At 65.8% G+C, this 17,889-nt stretch overlaps 3 protein-coding genes across 6 annotated transcripts; 2 read left to right on the forward strand and 1 right to left on the reverse strand.

Annotated features, from left to right (window-relative positions):
- Window positions 1-477: 477 nt before the first annotated feature.
- Window positions 478-7,863, forward strand: AEBP1 (AE binding protein 1). Its single transcript, XM_064400256.1, has 21 exons — window positions 478-738; window positions 845-1,246; window positions 1,444-1,503; window positions 1,928-1,999; window positions 2,073-2,159; window positions 2,641-2,757; window positions 2,860-2,949; window positions 3,406-3,474; window positions 3,554-3,628; window positions 3,706-3,815; window positions 4,326-4,465; window positions 4,555-4,639; window positions 4,716-4,860; window positions 4,949-5,037; window positions 5,283-5,406; window positions 5,480-5,676; window positions 5,901-6,080; window positions 6,152-6,491; window positions 6,581-6,720; window positions 6,794-6,893; window positions 6,976-7,863. Exons 1-21 carry the CDS (start codon window positions 522-524, stop codon window positions 7,524-7,526), a joined length of 3,390 nt encoding a protein of 1,129 aa, XP_064256326.1. The 5' UTR covers window positions 478-521; the 3' UTR covers window positions 7,527-7,863.
- POLD2 (DNA polymerase delta 2, accessory subunit) lies at window positions 7,811-14,870 on the reverse strand. 2 transcript variants are annotated; one of them, XM_064400272.1, is made up of 11 exons: window positions 14,730-14,870; window positions 14,102-14,331; window positions 10,400-10,521; window positions 9,782-9,905; window positions 9,599-9,713; window positions 9,230-9,428; window positions 9,055-9,135; window positions 8,619-8,776; window positions 8,386-8,513; window positions 8,208-8,309; window positions 7,811-8,131 (listed from the first exon to the last, which is right to left on the reverse strand). In XM_064400272.1, exons 2-11 carry the CDS (start codon window positions 14,319-14,321, stop codon window positions 7,974-7,976), a joined length of 1,407 nt encoding a protein of 468 aa, XP_064256342.1. In that variant the 5' UTR covers window positions 14,322-14,331; window positions 14,730-14,870; the 3' UTR covers window positions 7,811-7,973. The 2 variants fall into 2 exon arrangements, with proteins under 2 accessions (XP_064256342.1, XP_064256341.1); XM_064400271.1 differs by having other exon boundaries at window positions 14,707-14,863.
- A 50-nt stretch (window positions 14,871-14,920) lies between these two features.
- Window positions 14,921-17,616, forward strand: LOC135287005 (prosaposin-like). Of its 3 annotated transcripts, XM_064400282.1 has the most exons (6): window positions 14,924-15,527; window positions 16,375-16,499; window positions 16,574-16,600; window positions 16,655-16,783; window positions 16,863-17,035; window positions 17,519-17,616. In XM_064400282.1, exons 1-5 carry the CDS (start codon window positions 15,485-15,487, stop codon window positions 17,028-17,030), a joined length of 492 nt encoding a protein of 163 aa, XP_064256352.1. In that variant the 5' UTR covers window positions 14,924-15,484; the 3' UTR covers window positions 17,031-17,035; window positions 17,519-17,616. The 3 variants fall into 3 exon arrangements, with proteins under 3 accessions (XP_064256351.1, XP_064256350.1, XP_064256352.1); XM_064400281.1 differs by having other exon boundaries at window positions 14,921-15,527; window positions 16,378-16,499; window positions 16,574-16,783; XM_064400280.1 differs by having other exon boundaries at window positions 14,923-15,527; window positions 16,574-16,783.
- Window positions 17,617-17,889: the final 273 nt, after the last annotated feature.

Here is a 17,889-nt window from a genome sequence, read left to right on the forward strand (position 1 = left end):
CGGTGTCCTGCTGGTCCCCGGGCCGTGCGAGCGCTGCTGCAGCGCCAGTCCCGGTCCCGGTGCCAGGCAGCGCCAGCCCCAGGCAGTCCCGGTGCCGGTCTCGGTCCCGGTGTGGGTCCCAGGCAGTCCCGGTGCCAGTCCCGGTGCCAGCCCTGGTGTCGGTGCCAGGCAGAGCCAGCCCCGGTGCCAGTCCCGGTGCCGGTCTCGGTCCCGGTGCCAGGCAGCGCGGATCCCAGGCAGTCCCGGTGCCAGTCTCGGTCCCGGTGCGGATCCCAGGCAGTCCCGGTGCCAGTCCCGGTGCCCGTGCCAGGCAGCGCCGGTCCCGCGCGGTGCCGGTGCGGGTTCAGCAGTCCCGGTGCCGTGCCAGCGTCGCCGCCCGCCCCGCCCGGAGCCGCGCCGGTGCCGGTGCGCGGCGGTGCCGCCCCGGTGCGCGCGGATCCCGCCCCCGGGCCAGCGCCGCCCCCGCCCGCCCGCGCGGGGCTCCGGGGCTCTCGGGAGCGGCGGCGCCGCTGCGGAGCGCGATGGTCCCGCCGGGGCCGCCCCGCTCCTGCCTCCTGCTGGCGGCCGCGCTGCTGCCGCTGCTGCCGGTACCGGCACCGGGAGCAGCCCCGGGCCCCCCCGCGCTCACCGACGCCGAGATCGAGGAGTTTCTGCGCGGCTTCCTCGCACCCGGGGACCGCGACGGGGACGGGACGGAGCTGGGCTTCGGCACCGAGCTCAGCACCGGCACCGGCACCGGTGAGCGATGGGCCCGGGGTCCCCGGGAGCGGGGTGCGGGACGGGGCTCCCCCGGGCCGGCCCCCGCTCAGCCCGCCCCGGGGCTGCTCCCCCCCTGCCCCCGCAGGAGCTCCGGAGCCGCTGCCCGAGCCTGAGAAACCCAGGAAGGGGAAGAAGGAAAAGCCCCCCAAGAAGCCCAAGGAGAGACCCCGGGGCCCCAAGAAGGACAAGGACAAGGAGCGGGGCAAGAACAAACCCCCCAAGAAATCCAAGGAGAAGCCACCGAAAGGCTCTGAAAAACCCCCAAAGGGCTCTGAAAAAAACCCAAAAGGCTCTGAAAAACCCCCAAAAGGCTCCAAAAAGCCCAAGGAGAAGCCCCCCAAGGCCACCAAACCCTCTGGCAAGAAGCCACCAGTGCCACCGAGCCCCCCCACTGTCCAACAGCCCTCCCGGGGCAAGGAGGATGAAGAGATACCCGAGTTCCTGGAGCCTTCTCACAAGGAGGAGGAGGAGGATGGAGGGGTCCGAGGTCAGTTTTGGGGACACCCATCTTGGGGTTGGGGTGGGAGGTGCCAGCCCAGCAGAGCTTCACCCCAAATCCTGCCAGCTGCCCTGGCAGCAGCAGAGGGGGCTTTGTCCCCTCTGTCCCCCCACTTGTGGGGCTGGGGGGGTCAGGACAGGGCCGGGGGGGGCCGTGCCAGCCCCTCGCTCTGTCTCTGTCCCCAGGAGAGCTGGAGGAGCCACCAAATGAGCGCTGGGAGGACTGGAGCCCTGAGCCCCAGCCAGGTGAGTGCCCAGGGCCACCATGCCGTGTCCTGGGGACACTACTCTGCACCCTGGGGCTACCTCCCAGCGTCCTGGGACTACCTCCCTGTCCCCAAATGCCACCTTCCTGCACCCCAGTGTCACATCCCAGCTCCCCAGGGCCATGCTCCTGCAACACGGGCCACCTCCCTGTCCCCAAATGCCACCTTGCTGCGCCCCAATGTCACCTTCCTCTGTCCCAGCACCACCTCCCTGCATCCCACTGCCACCCTCGCACTCCAGGGCCACCTCCCTCCTCCCTGGTGTCCCTTCCCTGCCCCCCAGTGTCACCTCCTGCGTGCCCCAGGGCCACCACCCTCACCTCGGGGCCTCCTTCCTGTCCCCAAGCGCCACCCCCCTGCTCCCCGCTGTCCCCTGGCTGCAGCCCTGTGTCCCTTGTCCGCAGAGGTCCCCGAGGAGCCGGAGCCCCCCACCCTGGACTACAACGAGCAGCTGGAGCGGGAGGACTACGAGGACTGTACGGAGCTGGGCAGTGCGGGGGGCGCGGGGGGCACGGGGACATGTCACACAGCCACCCTCTGTGTCCCCAGTCGAGTTCATCCGGCGGCAGCAGAAGCCCCCGAAGCCCCCGGGCAGGAGGAGACCGGAGCGGGTGTGGCCCCAGCCCGAGGAGACGAGTACGTGCATGGGGACAGGGGGCTGGCACCACCCAGGGGACACCGGGGGACAGTCCCCAGCCTCGGGAACCCAGAGCATTTTGGGGCAGCCTGTGGTGGGGTGGACATGGGGACAGCGTTAGGGACCCTGTAGGGGTGTGGGGATCTCGTGGTGGCACGGGGGTCCTGTGGGGATGTAGAGGGGTCCTGTAGGGACACAGAGAACCCTGTAGGGACATGGGGACCCTGCAGGGACATGGGGACCCTGTAGGGACACAAAGAACCCCATAAGGACATGGAGTTCCCATTGGAGCATGGGGAGCTCTTGGGGGGACACTTGTGGGGGTCCCTGGGGGGCACGGGCATCCCAGTGGGGACATGGGGACCCCACGGTACCAAAAGGGAAATGGGGCATGCTGACCCCAGAGGGGACCCCGCAGGGCCATGGGGACCCCCGCTGCCTCCCCAGCTCCAGCTCAGCCCCTTCCCCGTCCCCAAGCAGAGCCCGAGGAGCCCCCCCCGCGGCCGCCCCCGCAGCCCCTCCCGCCGCCCCCCGTGCCCGGCCCGGTGACCGAGGGCGACTACGGCGAGGGCTTCGAGCCGCCGGACTACGACGACTGTGAGTGATGTTCCGGGAGGGACGGGGCACCCCCCAAACATCCCCACCCCTGCCCCCCCCCTTCCCAAAAGCTGCCCCAGCCCCCCACCCTGTGCCCCCCAGGGTCCTACGGGCTGCCCCCCCCGAGCAAACCCCACGAGCACCCGGACAAGGAGGACGGGAAGGAGACGGAGGAGGAGAAAATCGGAGCCTGTGAGAGGGGTGGAGGGGCTGGGGGCGTGGGCAGGGTGCGGGGGGGTGTGCCCATGGTGGGCAGTGTGCGCCAGGGTCAGGGCAGAGCCACAGGGAGGGTGGCATGTCCCTGCGATGGGTTCCATGGGTGTCAAATCCCCACGGTGGGTGGCACATACCACACATCACATCACGTGTCCCATGGTCAGTGGCATGTCCCTGAGACAGGTGACACGTCTGCGTGGTGAGTGTCACCCCCCCCGCAGTGGATGTCACCATCATGTCCTCAGGGATGGTGGCACATCCCTGGAGTGGGTGGCATGTCCCCGGGGTGAGTGACATGTCTGCATGGCGAGGGAGGTGGCGTGTTCCCGGGGTGGGTGTCACACCCCTAGCACCAGTGGCATCTTCTTGGGGTGGTGGCACGCTCCTGGGACCGGTGTCACGTCCCTGGGGTGGGTGTCACCTCACCAACAGCGAAGCCCAAGAAAGAGGAGGAGGAGGAAGAGGAGCGCTGGGCAGAGGAGAAGGGCCAGGACCGCAAAGGTGGGTGCCAGCCCCGGTTCCTGTCCCCTCACACCTGTCCCTGTCCCTGCCCCCCTCACTGTGCCTTTTCCTTTGCCAGGAAAACCCAAAAAACCAGGAGGAAAGAAGTGGGACCCGGATGAGGAGGAATGGGCCCCTCCAGCAGAGAAGAAAAGTGAGTGTCCCCATTCCTGGGGTGACAGGGACACCCTGCTGGGGGGGCTGAAGCCCATCAGCCCCCGCTGTCCCCAGGGTGTCCCCCAATCGGGCTGGAGTCCCACCGCATCGAGGATGACCAGATCCTGGCCTCCTCCATGCTGCGCCACGGGCTGGGCGCCCAGCGCGGCCGCCTCAACATGCAGGTGAGGGTCACGTGCCACGGTGACACCCCAGCCCCTGTCCCATGGCCGTGGTGACACCCCTGTCCCATGGTGACACCCCCAGCTCCTGTCCCACGGGCTGTGGTGACACCCCCAGTGCCCACCTAAGGGTCACGGTGACATCCCCAGCACAGGGGCCACAATGACACCCCCAGCCCCTGCCCCATGGCCACAGTGACAACCCCAGCTCCTGTCCCACGGCCACGACGACACCCCCAGCTCCTGCCCCCCGGCCATGGTGGCACCCCCTGCCCCACAGTGACACCCCCAGCACCCACACATGGGTCATGGTGACACCCCCAGCACACAGGTCACAGTGACACCCCCAGCCCCTGCCCCAAGGGTCACAGTGACACCCCTAGCACATGGGTCATGGTGACACCCCCAGCGCCCACCCATGGGTCACGGTGACACCCCCTGCCCTCCGGGTGACGGTGACACCCCCTGCCCTCTGGGTGATGGTGACACCCCTGCCCACGCCCCGCTCCCCAGGCGGGCACCAACGAGGACGATTTCTTCGACGGGGCGTGGTGTGCCGAGGACGACAGCCGCGCGCACTGGCTCGAGGTGGACACGCGCCGCGTCACCATGTTCACCGGGGTCATCACCCAGGGCCGTGACTCCCAGATCCAGTACGGGCACCTGGGGCTGCTTCTGGGGACGTGGGGCAGGGGGAGCAGCGTGGGGACCCCTGTCCCAACCTGTCCCTGTGCTCCCACAGCGATGACTTTGTCACCAGCTTCTACGTGGGCTTCAGCAACGACAGCCAGCACTGGGTGATGTACAGCAATGGCTACGAGGAGATGGTGGGGACCGTTCTGGGGGGTGACGTGGCAGCCACGGGGAGGGAGCCTCTGGGGTACATCTCTCCCTCCTGGGCAGATGTTTTATGGCAACGTGGACAAGGACACGCCGGTGCTGAGCGAGTTTCCCGAGCCGGTGGTGGCTCGATACATCCGCATCTACCCCCAGCGCTGGAACGGGAGCCTCTGCCTGCGCCTGGAGGTCCTGGGGTGCCCCCTCTCTGGTAACAGACACCCCAAAGCAGCCTGGGGGCCAGGGGGGTGGGACCTCTGCAGCCATCCCCCGCTGCTGTGTCCCTGTCCCCTCCACAGCTGTCAGCAGCTACTACACCCAGCAGAACGAGGTGACCTCCACGGACAACCTGGACTTCCGACACCACTCCTACAAGGACATGAGGCAGGTGGGCACTGCTGGGGGGCAGATCCAGCGGGGGGTGGGATCCTCTGTAGGGGATGGGACACCCGTGGTTGTGAGATCCTTCACGGTGGTGGGATCTTCTGTGAGGAGTGAACACCTCTGTGGTGGCGGGCACATCTTCGGGGCATGGAATTCTCTGTGGTTGTGGGACCCTCCATGGGCATGGGATTCTCTGCAGCTCTGGGCTCGTCCCCCCTAGCACTGCCCCCGTGTCTCCCCGCCCTGCAGCTGATGAAGGTGGTGAATGAGGAGTGTCCCACCATCACCCGCATCTACAACATCGGCAAGAGCTCGCGGGGGCTGAAGATCTACGCCATGGAGATCTCCGACAACCCGGGCGAGCACGAGACGGGTGAGGGAGGTGTGAGGGACAGGGACCCCCAGCCGTGGTGCTGGGTGTTTGCTGACCCTCCCGGACCCCCCAGGTGAGCCCGAGTTCCGGTACACGGCGGGGCTGCACGGCAACGAGGCGCTGGGCCGGGAGCTGCTGCTGCTGCTGATGCAGTTCCTGTGCAAGGAGTACCAGGACGGGAATCCCCGCGTGCGGGGCCTGGTCACCGACACCCGCATCCACCTCGTGCCATCCCTCAACCCCGACGGCTACGAGCTGGCCCACGAGGCGGTGAGGGGGCCGTGGGGCAGTGGGGTGGGAGAATGGAGCCGTGGGGCAGTGGGGTGGGGTGGCAAAGCCCCCCACTCACAGCTCACCAATGCCCTGGGCTGGCTGAGGGCTCCAAGCTGGGCACCTTGTGTCAGAGAAGGGGATGGCACCAGGAGCAGTGGGATGGGACGTGGGTGGTGGGACGCAGCCCCCCTGAACTCACCAGTGCCCTGGGCTGCCCGCAGGGCTCCGAACTGGGCAACTGGGCGCTGGGCCATTGGACAGAGGAAGGCTTTGACCTCTTTGAGAACTTCCCCGACCTGGCCTCAGCGCTGTGGGCAGCCGAGGAGAGGCGGCTGGTGCCCCACCAGTTCCCCAACCACCACATCCCCATCCCGGAGCACTACCTGTCCGAGGACGCGGCGGTGAGTGTGGCACAGGGGCCGGGGAGAGGGTGCCAGCGGGTGACACCTCACGCCCTGTGCCTGCCTCACAGGTGGCAGTGGAGACACGGGCTGTCATGGCGTGGATGGACAAGAACCCCTTCGTGCTGGGAGCCAACCTGCAGGGTGGGGAGAAGCTGGTGTCCTTCCCCTTCGACACGGCCCGGCCCAGCCCGCCGACGCCGGCAGCCGCCCCTCGCCCGCTGGACTACGAGGACGAGCACCCCGAGCTGCAGGAGACGCCCGACCACGCCGTGTTCCGCTGGCTCGCCATCTCCTACGCCTCGGCACACCTGACCATGGCCGAGACCTTCCGCGGGGGCTGCCACACGCAGGACGTCACCGACGCCATGGGCATCGTGCAGGGCGCCAAGTGGCGGCCCCGGGCTGGCAGTAAGATGGGGCCAGGGGCCTGGCTGCCGCATAACCCGGCCGCTGGAAGGTGAGCAAGGGGCTGGGTGGGCGTGTATGTGCTCTTGCAGGTATGAATGACTTCAGCTACCTGCACACCAACTGCCTGGAGCTCTCCATTTACCTGGGCTGTGACAAGTTCCCCCACGAGAGCGAGCTGCAGCAGGAGTGGGAGAACAACAAGGAGTCTCTGCTCACCTTCATGGAGCAGGTGCGTGGTGGGACACGACCACAGCTGCCCCAGCCGCCCCACACCGTTCCACTCATCCCTCTTCCCCACCCAGACCCACCGGGGAATCAAGGGCACGGTGACAGACCAGCAGGGAGAGCCCATTGCCAACGCCACCATTGTGGTGGGGGGCATCAACCACAACGTCAGGACAGGTAGGTACTGTGGGGTGCTGGCAGGGCGCTGGCAGCACCGTGCCCACCCCACCCACCCACCCTGCTGCCCCCGTGCCCGCAGCCAGCGGCGGGGACTACTGGCGCATCCTGAACCCGGGCGAGTACCGCGTGTCGGCGCGGGCCGAGGGCTACAACCCCAGCGTCAAGACTTGCCACGTGCTCTACGACATCGGGGCCACCCAGTGCAACTTCGTGCTGTCCCGCTCCAACTGGAAGCGCATCCGGGAGATCATGGCCATGAACGGGAACCGGCCCATCCGCCGCGTGGTGCCCGGCCGGCCCATGACGCCCCGCGAGCGCCTGCGGCTGCGGCAGCGCCTGCGCCACCGCATGCGCCTGCGGGAGCAGATGCGGCTGCGGCGCCTCAACGCCACCACGGCCGCCGCCGGCCCCACGGCCCCGCCGCCCACCACGGCCCTGCCCTTCCCCTTCAGCAGCACGGCCTACACGCCCTGGAGCCAGGAGCCACCCACTGCTGGCACCTGGGAGATGGACACCGAGACAGAGGTGGTCACCGAGCTGGTGACAGAGACGGAGGGCTGGGAGTTGCACACGGGCACAGCGCGGCCGCTCACCACGGCCGAAACCTACACCGTGAACTTTGGGGACTAGGGACACTAGAGTGACCCCTCACTCTGCTTCAAGCTGTGGTCGGACGCTTTGGCATCCGCTTCCAACACCCTCCCTGAGCCCAGGCAGCTGTTCCAGGTGGGCTCCAGCCCCTCACCTTGCTGCTTCCAAGGACTGCAGGCATTGTCGCCAACAGCTGGGTGCTGTCAGGGACATGCTACCCCATCCCTCGGAGCCGGGCAGTGCCAGCCCACTGTCCGTGTCCGAGTGGGGTGGCAGGGGTGGTACTGCTCTCCTGGGCAGGGCCCATGGAGGCGGGCACAGCCTTTCTCCCCTCCATACAGTTTTTGTTACACAAATAAATCGAGTTATATTGGTACGAACATCTTGTCCCTCCAGTGCTTCCCCAGCTCTGTCACCTCCCAGAGGACAGACAAACGCAGGTGGTGCCAGGACCCCTTGAGGGCTGGGGGCTTGTGGAGTCTGTGGTCAGTGTCCAACTTCCATGTCCCCATCCTCGCTGTCAGCCCCGAAGCTGGAGAAGGCGATGGGCTGGCAGCTGAGGTCGCGCAGGTTGACGAGGCAGGCGGTCTGCGTGGCGCTGAAATCCGGCACCGCCACCAGCAGCACCCGCTGCCCCTCCTTCCCTGCAAACACAGCTGGGTGTCAGGCACAGGAGCCCCCCGGCAGCCCCAGGAGGATCTGGGGGTGCTGCAGACCCACCTTGGAGCAGCTTGGACTGGAAGCGGGGCGCGTTGCCGCAGAAGTAGACGTGAGGGCACTCGGTGAGGATAAACGGGTCGGATTTGTAGAACGGGTAACAGCCTGGGGAAGATGGGAATTAGAGGGGAAGGCCCTGGTAAAGACCCCCCACTCAACAACCCCCCAGCCCTCACCATACCCAGGGTGTCTGGGGCCGTGGGGCTGATGTGTCCTGCCAGCAGTGTCCACTCCAGGATCTCCAGGTAGTCATCCATGCTGCTGTACTTGAAGATATCACTGATGTTTTGTCCCGATGTCCCTAAAAACCTGAATTATGGAGGAGAGAAGGGGAGCCTCAGATGGTGGACGCCCCGGGACGTGTCCCTTGGTCCCACGGCGCTGACAGGCAGCAGAGCTGGTGGGTTTGTTTACCTGACCCCGTCCAGGCTGGCCTGGTAGGGGTTGGTGACGAGGCGCAGGGTGGCGTAGGCGCTGGCCAGGGGCAGCATGCAGCGGTGCAGCGGCTGCTGCGGCAGCGTGTAGTTGGTGGGGTCAAACTCACCAGGCATCACATCCACGGGCACCGAGGTCTGTGGGTACAGTGGGATCAACCGTGTGGCCAAAGTGCCCTCCAAGAGGGCTCAGAGCAAAGCCCTGGTGTCACTGCTGCTCCTTTTCCCCAGGACACCCTGCTTGGCTTCACTGAGGATCCCAGGAGGATTTGGAGCTGCTGCTCCATATGGGGTGCTCAAAGGGAAGCTGGGTGCGGGGGTTTTGCCACCCTGCACCCCAGACTGCTACCCTGCCTCAGGAACAAGGCTCCCTCCCCCAGAGGAACCCGATTCCCTGGCCAACCCCGAGCACTCACACAGAGCTGCAGCAGGATCTCATCCAGCATCTTCACAGCCTCCACACTTGCAGCCTGCGTCTTTTTGGTCAAGTACTTGGCCTGGGTAAGCAGGAGGACAGTGAGGGACAGCCCTGCACCCTCTCTGCCCCCTCCCCACGGCCCAAGGCAGGCCGCAGCCCCCTCCTTGCCTTACCTTGTTGATGGTGTCTCGGCTCTGCGTGTTCTGGCTCAGCAGATTCCCAGCCAGAATGACACGGGTGATGTGGGCAGCACAGCTCTGCTCGCCCTCTGCCCCCAGCTGCCCTGTCACCACATCCACCAGCAGCTGAGTGCTCAGCAGGGCCTCCCCACTGACGCTGCCCAGCCCCAGCCCCGAGGCCAGCAGCACGAACCTGCACGGATGGAGAGGCTCAGGCAGTGTGCCACACTCCCAAACTGAGGGGGGCTTCAGAGAGCCAGGGCAGGGGACCCAGACCCCCTGGCAGCCCCCTGGGCATCAGGGGCTCAGGGACACAGCAGGGACACAGTGCCAGCCCCAGCTGTGCTGCTGCTGCTGCCTCACCGGTCGGAGCTGGGCCCGCTCCAGGGCAGCGCGGGCGGCATGTCAGCGAAGCAGTGATCCTCCACCACGAACCTGCCATCGTCCTGCTCACAGCCACACACGGCCACGATGGTCCCTGCAGCACAGCAGGCACTCAGCCCCAGGCAGCCCTGCAGGCCGGCTGCCACCAGAGCTGTCCCTTACCTGTCACCAGCCTCTGCACGTCGATGGCTCCGTCCAGCTTGATCCGCTGCAGCTCGTCCTCCAGCATCAGCTCGTCACAGGGCTGGATGTACTTGGGCAGGGGGGGCTGAGGCACCAGGTTGTGCTGCGAGGGCACAGGGACAGCTCTGATGGCCTCAGCAAGGACCAGCAGCCCCAGGGACCCTTCCCAACCCCAGCCCCCCACCACCAGCACAGCCAACACCCCAGCTGGGGTCCCAGCAGCTGGAACCCCCCGGGTGGGCTGGTTTCACTCACTGAGCAAGAGTGGGCAAGTGGGCAGGGAGAACAGATGGACAAAGGGTGGGGAAGGAATGTGAGGGTAGTGAGGCCCTGGCACAGGTTGCCCAGAGCAGCTGTAGCTGCCCCTGAATCCCTGGAAGTGTCCAAGGCCAGGCTGGATGGGGTTTGGAGCAACCTGGGCTAGTGGAAGGTATCCACACACGCTGGCACCAAGGTGGCACCCAGGGCCAGGCCATCCTGCTCAAATCTCTGCCAGTTCCCTGGCTACAAGGAGCACAGGGAAGCCGTGGTGAGCTCTCAGGTGTGCTGGCACAACCCCCCGGAGCTGTGTGGAGGAGGAGGGGGCGAGCCCATTACCTCCTCACTGATCTCCTGCAGGATGGAGGGCTGCAGCTGCATGACCTTGAAGAGCGTCCCCACCACGCAGCACTTCTCTCCCTCCTGCAGCTCCGAGAGCCTCCGCAGTGCAATGTCCTCCCCTGTGGAGACATGGGGGTCAGTGGCCTTGGGGTGACATGGGGGTCAGTGGCCTTGGGGTGACACGGGGCTCAGTGGCCCTGGGGTGACACGGGCACGGCGCAGGAGCAGCGGCAGGGCCCCAGCGCCGAGGTGCTGGGGAATGTTGGGAAGCCTCCTGCTTCTCCTCGAGGCACGGCGCCCAGCAGACATGTGTGGGCCAGATGGGGCCGAGGAGCATTCCAGAGCCTGCAAGCCTGCAGGCATTTCCTCTGTGCTGGGGGGAAAGCTGGGTCACGATGGTGTGTTCAGCTCCCAGTAACAGCTCTGCCCGGGGAGGGCCCAGGATGCACCCTGGGCACGGGGGCTGCTGATCCTGGGCTGAGGATGCACCCTGGACATGTGGAGCTGCTGTTCCTGGGCCTGGGGGGCTGCTGTTCCTGGGCCTGGGGGGCTGTTGTTCCTTCTCTCCACCCAGGGGATGACCCAACATCCCACCGGGAGCTGACAGGCAGGAGATCACTTGACACCCCAAACCTGATCTCTGCCAGGGCCACATCCTCTGCCCCAGATCCCTGCTGGAATTCAGGATCCCCATCACTTCCAGAGAAGGCCCTGGCATGCTGACAGGTCCCTGGGCTTTAGGCGGGGAGAACCTCGGGAGCTGCAACAAGCATCACAGCCCCAGCTGCATCCACTTTGTGGCTGAGGAGCAAAAATCTCCCTCACCACAAGGTGAGCCCAAAACTGGGGAGCCAGAGGTGCTCAGCCCCATCCAGTGCGTGTCCTCCCACCCAGTATGGGGCTGTCATTCCCTGCTTAAACCAGCCTGTGAAGTCCACCCTGAGCCTGAGGCCCTGGAGAAGAGCGAGGAACCTGCTCCTGGTCTCCTCTCCCACAACAACACTGCCTGCACCAGCTCCTCGCCCTTTCTGGGTGACACTTCTCCTCCCAAAAATCCCACTCTGCTCATCACGCGCTGCTGAACGTGACTCTTGTCCCAGGGAGAGCACCCCGCTGCCATCCCTGGCACCCCACACTGGAAACGTGGATTCCCGAGCCCAGGAATGCAAACACTCTGAGTCAGAACAAAAACAATCCTGTCGAAGTCTCTTATTTTTGGCTCAAACTCCCCAAAATGTGTGTTCGGGGGGGAGGGGGCTGTGCTCTCCAGATTTTTGCCTGCAGGCGCTTCCTGCTGGGAAACAAACCCCAAAATCTGGTCCCGTCCCAGGGCTCCAGGAGGTGGAGTTTACAAACCACTGGGTCCTGTCACACTCGGCCAAGCCCAGGGTGGCCAACCAAGGGATGACACCCGCAGTGGGACCAGCACTGGCTTTGCTTCCACACAGCCCAGGGGGCTGGGGAGAGCACAAGCACGGGCGTCCAGCCCAAAAAAAGCTTCCACTGAAGGGGATTTTGCCCATAGAAGGGCAAAGCTGAAGGAAATTTGATCTCAGGCCGTGCCCAGGCTGGGGAGGGAGGGGGGCACAGCCCCAGCAGCGTTGCTTCATCCCGCGGACGGAAACTCTGAGCACGAGGGTCCCACCCGCAGAACCACAGGCCCCCCAAGGCAGGAAACAGCCCCCCCAGAACCTCTCACCCCCCTGTGCCCCACTTCCTGGCCTGGGCCCCACAGCCCCACAGCCTGACAAACCTCACACTCAGCTCCTGCTCCCCAAAGCGTGTGGGGCAACGTGGCAACCTGCACACACCCCCCTGCTGTCAGTGATGGGGATGCAGCTTGTCCCAAGGGCAGCACCCCAGTGGGAGCTGCAGCAGGATTACCCCATATCCAAATGGGTTATCCCATCCTTCCTGGGGGGCTGAGCTGCTTGTGTGCTGCACAGCCCCTGTCAAGGGTAAAACGCTGCTGGGGACTGGCACAACTGGGTACACTGGAGCTGCTCAGGTTGCAGGAAGGCTCTGGGTGGATCACAGCCCCCAACAGGGATGGATTTTGTCCCCAGGGATGCCTGCAGGGAACATCCAGCCTGGGGAACACTCACCTCTGGACTCCAGACACAAATCTGAGATAAAATCCAAAAGCACCTCCACACATGTTGGTGGCCAAGGCCACCACTAACCCATGTTCCAAGTGCCACATCCACACAGCCATTATGTCCCCACAGGGATGGGCACTCCAGCACTGCCCTGGGCAGCTGTGCCAGGGCTGGACAGACCTTCCCATGAAGGAATTTTCCCAATATCCAACCTGAACCTCTCCCGGTGCAATTTCAGTTTGTGTTCTCTTGTTCTGTCCCTGTTCCCTGGGAGCAGAGCCTGACCCCCTCGGCCAGGAAATTGTGGAGAGCCAGAAATTCCCCCCTGAACCTCCTTTTCTCCAGCCTGAGCTCCCCCAGCCGCTCCTGCTGCTGCAGCTTTGTGCCCACCCCTGGACACACTCCAGCCCCTCAGTGTTTTCCTGGGGCAGTATTTCCCTGGGGTAGTGCTCTCCCTGGGGCAGTGCCTTTCCCCTGGGCAATGTTTTCTCCTTTTCTCTTGGGCAGTGTTTTCCCCTTTTCCCCTGGCAGTGTTTTTCCCCCTGGGGCAGTGCCTTTCCCAGGGCAGTGTTTCCCTTTTCCCCTGGCAGTGTTTCCCCTGGTGAAGTGCCTTTCCCCTGGCAGTGTTTTCCCAGTGCAGGTTTCCCTTTTCTCCTGGGAGTGTTTCCCTTTCCCCCCAGCAGTGTTTCCCCTGGGGCAATGCCTTTCTCCCCCCGCAGTGTTTTCCTGGGGCAGTGCCCTTCCCCAGTGCAGGTTTCCCCTTTCCCCTGGGAGTGTTTCCCTTTTCCCCTAGCAGTGTTTTTCTCAGTGTTTCCCCTTCCCCCTAGCAGTGTTTTTCTCAGTGTTTCCCCTGGGGCAGTGCCTTTCCCCCAGCAGTGTTTCCCTCTCCCCGTGCAGTGTTTCCCCCAGCAGTGTTCCCTTTCCCCGTGCAGTGTTTCTCCTGGCAGTGTTCCCTTTCCCCTGGCAGTGCTCCCCTTCCCCAGGCAGTGTTTCCCCAGTGCAGCTTTCCCCTTTCCCCTGGGAGTGTTTCCCTTTCCCCCTGACAGTGTTTTCCCAGGGCAGTGTTTCCCCTGGGGCAGTGCCTTTCTCCCCTGGCAGTGTTCCCCCTTCCCCAGCAGTGTTTCCCCTGGGGCAGTGTTTCCCTTTCCCCCTGCAATGTTTCCCTTGGCAGTGTTTCCCTTTCCCCTGGGGCAGTGCCTTTCTCCCCTGGCAGGATTTCCCTTTCCCCTGGGGCAGTGTTTCCCATTCCCCGGGCAGTGTCTCCCTTTCCCCTGGGGCAGTGTTTCCCCTGGGGCAGTGTTTCCCTTTCCCCTGCAATGTTTCCCTTGGCAGTGTTCCCCTTTCCCTTGGGGCAGTGTTTCCCCTGGGGCAGTGCCTTTCTCCCCTGGCAGAGTTTCCCTTTCCCCAGGCAGTGTTTCCCCAGTGCAGCTTTCCCCTTTCCCCTGGCAGTGCTCTCTTTCCCCGGGCAGTGTTTCCCATTCCCCGGGCGGTGTCTCCCTTTCCCCCGGGGCAGTGTTTCCCCGGGCAGTGTTTCCCCCGGCACTGTTTCCCTTTCCCCGGGCAGCGTTCCCCCCGCAGCGCTCTCTCCCCGCTCGCTCACCCCACCGGCGGCGGGCGCGCTGCTCCAGGCGCGGCCGCATGGCGGCCAGGCGCACGGCGTAGATGTGAGCGTACTGCCGGCAGAAGCTGCGCTCGCCCAGCTGGAAGGGCTGCGAGCAGTCCGAGTAGGCGCCCGCCGCCACCCGGGGGAAGGTGGGGGGCTCGCCCGCGGGGGGGGCCAGCAGCCCCTGCGCCGTGGGGGCCGCCTGCTCCGAGAACATCCTCGGGGGTCTGGAAAACAAACCGGCAATTGAGGACCCTGGAAATGGCCATTCCCACCCCAAAATGCAAACCACGGCTGGGTCTGACCCCCCCTCTGCATGCTGCACCCCTCAGCCCCGCTTCCTCCAGCCCAGGGCATCCCAAGCTCATCCTGACCGCAGCGTCCCTCCCGCGATCCCCCCAGAGCAGGACACCCACAAAGCGCACCGCGGGTCCCGCAGGCCGCTCTGCCCCCGCACAGCCCCCAGCACACACGCTCGGGCCGGTGCCACCCTCCTCCCGCGGCACCGGGACCCCCGAGGGCACGGCAGCGCCCCCAGACCCTCAGGCCCCTCAGGCCCGACAGGCCCGGGACCCCACAGCATCCCCCAGCCGGGCACGTACGGGGTCAGAGGCCGATCATGTACCGGGTGAGGGGTCACAGGCCGGTCCGTGAGGGGTCACAGGCCGGTCCGTGCGGGGCGAGGGGCCACAGGCCGAGGGTGGCCGCCGGTACCGGGGCCCGCCATGGTGGGCGGCGGGAAAAGGCGCGAACGCCGCGAGCACCGGAGTTGTGCGCCGCGCCGGGAAATGACGTCAGAGCGGCCGCGGGAGCCGCTGTGGGGGGAACATGGCGGGGACCGGGACACCGGGACACCGGGACACCGGGATACAGGGACAGCGAGGGACCGGGACACAGGGATACAGGGACACCGGGACAGCGGCACCGGCCCGCGGCCCCTCGGAACCCATGGGGTGAAGGGCGCACCGTGACCGACCCCGGAGGTTGGACACCGAGCCCTTGCGCTCCCCAGAGCCCCGAGGGGACCCGGGAGGAGCCGGGACAGACCCCCCGGTAGACCCTCGGGGGTCTTGCCAGGCCCTCCCCGCCACACCTTTGTTATGGGCAGTGTCCCTGAGGGGGTGAGGCTGGGGGTGCTGAGCCCCCCGTGTCCCCCTCATGTCCCCCCCGTGTCCCCCCCGTGTCCCTCCGTGTCCCCCCCCCCGTTCTCCCTTCCTGCGGGGTGGAGCTGTGAGGCAGGAAGGGCTCGGGGAGCAGCCGTGTTGGGTTTTTTGGGGGTTTTGGGGTTTCGGTCCCCCACCCGTGGCCCCGCTATAAAAGGTGCCACACGCAGCAGTCAGGCAGGGCCAGTCACCTGCTGTCACCGGCTGCGGGCTCGCCATGGCTGCCTTCTTCCTGCTGCTGCTGCTGCTGCTGCTGGGAGGTAACGGGAGCCTCCTGCCTCCCCCGGGGGACGGGCACCCCGAGTGGAGGGGATGGGACACGTGGGGACAATGGGGTGGCAGCCTGGATGACTGAGCTCGGGGGGCTGGGGTCTGTGTGGGGACCTGTGTGTGGTGGGGATGGGGTCTGTGTGGGGTCCTGTGTGTGGTGGGGCTGGGGTCTGTGTGGGGTCCTGTGTGTGACGGGATGGGGTCTCAGGCACTCAGGGCTGTGGGGAGGGTCTGTGTGGGGTCCTGTGTGGGGTGGGGATGGGGTCTCAGGCACTGAGGGATGTGGGGAGGGTCTGTTTGGGGTCCTGTGTATGGTGGGGATGGGGTCTGTGTGGGGTCCTGTGTGTGACGGGATGGGGTCTCAGGCACTCAGGGCTGTGGGGAGGGTCTCTGTGTAGTGGGGATGGGGTCTCAGGCACTGAGGGCTGTGGGGAGGGTCTGTGTGGGGTCCTGTGTGTGACGGGATGGGGTCTCAGGCACTGGGGGATGTGGGGAGGGTCTGTGTGTAGTGGGGATGGGGTCTCAGGCACTCAGGGCTGTGGGAGCAGGACAAGGGGACAGGCAGGAGGGGTGGTGGGGGCCTGCAGGGATGGGGTCTGATGGGTACCAGCACCTGGGGGTGGCAGGGATGGGGTCTGCATGAGGACCCAGGGATGGCGGGCATGGTGCCCACGCTGGGACTGGCACCTGGGGACGTTTGGGGACAGGGTGTGCAACAGAAGGGTGTGAGTACAGGCAGGAGGGATGGCGGGGATGGGGCTGAGTACCTGGGGCTGCTGGTTTAGGGGGTCTGGGCACCCAAAATGCAGCCACGCTCACCACCCTGTCCCCGTGCAGCAGCCCAGGCCACGGCCCCCGCGCCCTGCCAGGGCGACGCCAGCTCGTGGTGCTGGGACACGGCCACGGTCACGCGCTGTGGCTGGGAGCAGCAGTGCCAGCACCTGCGTGACAGCCTGGCCCTGGTGAGCACCCCAGCCCCGGCACTGCCAGCGCCACCCAGGGGTGCAGGCAGCCCTGAGCGTGTGTGTGCCCTCAGGGGAACGTGGGTGACGGGGACAGCGTGGCTGATGGGGACAGCATGGCTGACACAGCTGATGGGGACAGCGTGGCTGACACAGCTGATGGGGACAGCGTGGCTGACACAGCTGACGGGGACAGCATGGCACAGCGCAAGGTCATCAAGTGCTTCCTGTGCACCAAGGTCTTGAAGAAGATACAGAAGCTGGCAGGTGACAACCCTGACGAGGTGAGGGGTGGTGAGGGGCTGGGGGGCCGGGCCCGGGGGCCTCTCCCTGTGGCCCCCTGACCCGTGGTGGCTTTGGCAGTCGGCGGTGGCAGCAGCGCTGCAGAAGGGCTGCCAGGCGCTGGGCAGGGTCGTGGGCAGGGTGTGCCAGAAGCTGGTGAAGAGCTACCAGGAGCAGATCACCAAGGGGCTGCAGAACGGGGACATGCCCCGGGACATCTGCGCTGCCATGGGCATCTGCCAGTCCTGAGCACGGTCAGTGCCCCCCTGCATCCTGATCCTGCATCCCCATCCCGTGCCCCGTGTGCCCTGTGCTCTGCCCTGCACCCCACATCCCCATCCTGCATCCTGCACCCTGCATGGCAATCCCACCCCCCCTGTCCTGCACCCTACAACTTGATCCTGAACCCACATCCTGCACCCATATCCTGATCCTGCACCCCATGTCCCACTCCTGCACTGTGTCTTGAGCCCTGCATCCTGCACCCCACATCCTGATCCTGAACCCTTCGTCCTGCACCCCACATCCTGATCCTGAACCCTCCATCCTGCACCCCACATCCTGATCCTGAGCCCTCCATCCTGCACCCCACATCCTGATCCTGAACCCTCCATCCTGCACCCCACATCCTGATCCTGAACCCTCCATCCTGCACCCCACATCCTGATCCTTCATCCAGGGGGAGGGCTGGAGCAGCCGTTTCCACTGACACCCCCTGCTCTTTCCTTTCTCCACAGGCTCAGCCCCGAGTGCCCCCAAACCCTGATGCCCCTCCAGCCCCGATGACCCCACAGCCCAGCCATCCCCCCCCCACAATAAACTCTCTTCTCTGGCACTGGGGTCTTGTTTGTCTGCCCTGGGGGGACATGGTGACAAGGGTGACACCAAAGGCACTGGCAGGGGACAGCCTGGCCAAGGTGACACCGAAGGTGCCAGCAGCAGGGTGGGGATGTGTCCCGTGTGGGTCAGGGTGAGTGTTCCCTTCACACACCCGGGTGGTGCTGGCTGTCACTGTCCCCTCCCTGTGCACCCCATGCCTGGCACTGCATCTGTCTCTGCACTTGGCAGTGTCACTTGTCACCCGCTTGTCACCGGTGCTGCCATGGGT

Source organism: Passer domesticus, chromosome 28 (assembly GCF_036417665.1).
Source record: "Passer domesticus isolate bPasDom1 chromosome 28, bPasDom1.hap1, whole genome shotgun sequence".
Taxonomy (NCBI): domain Eukaryota; kingdom Metazoa; phylum Chordata; class Aves; order Passeriformes; family Passeridae; genus Passer; species Passer domesticus.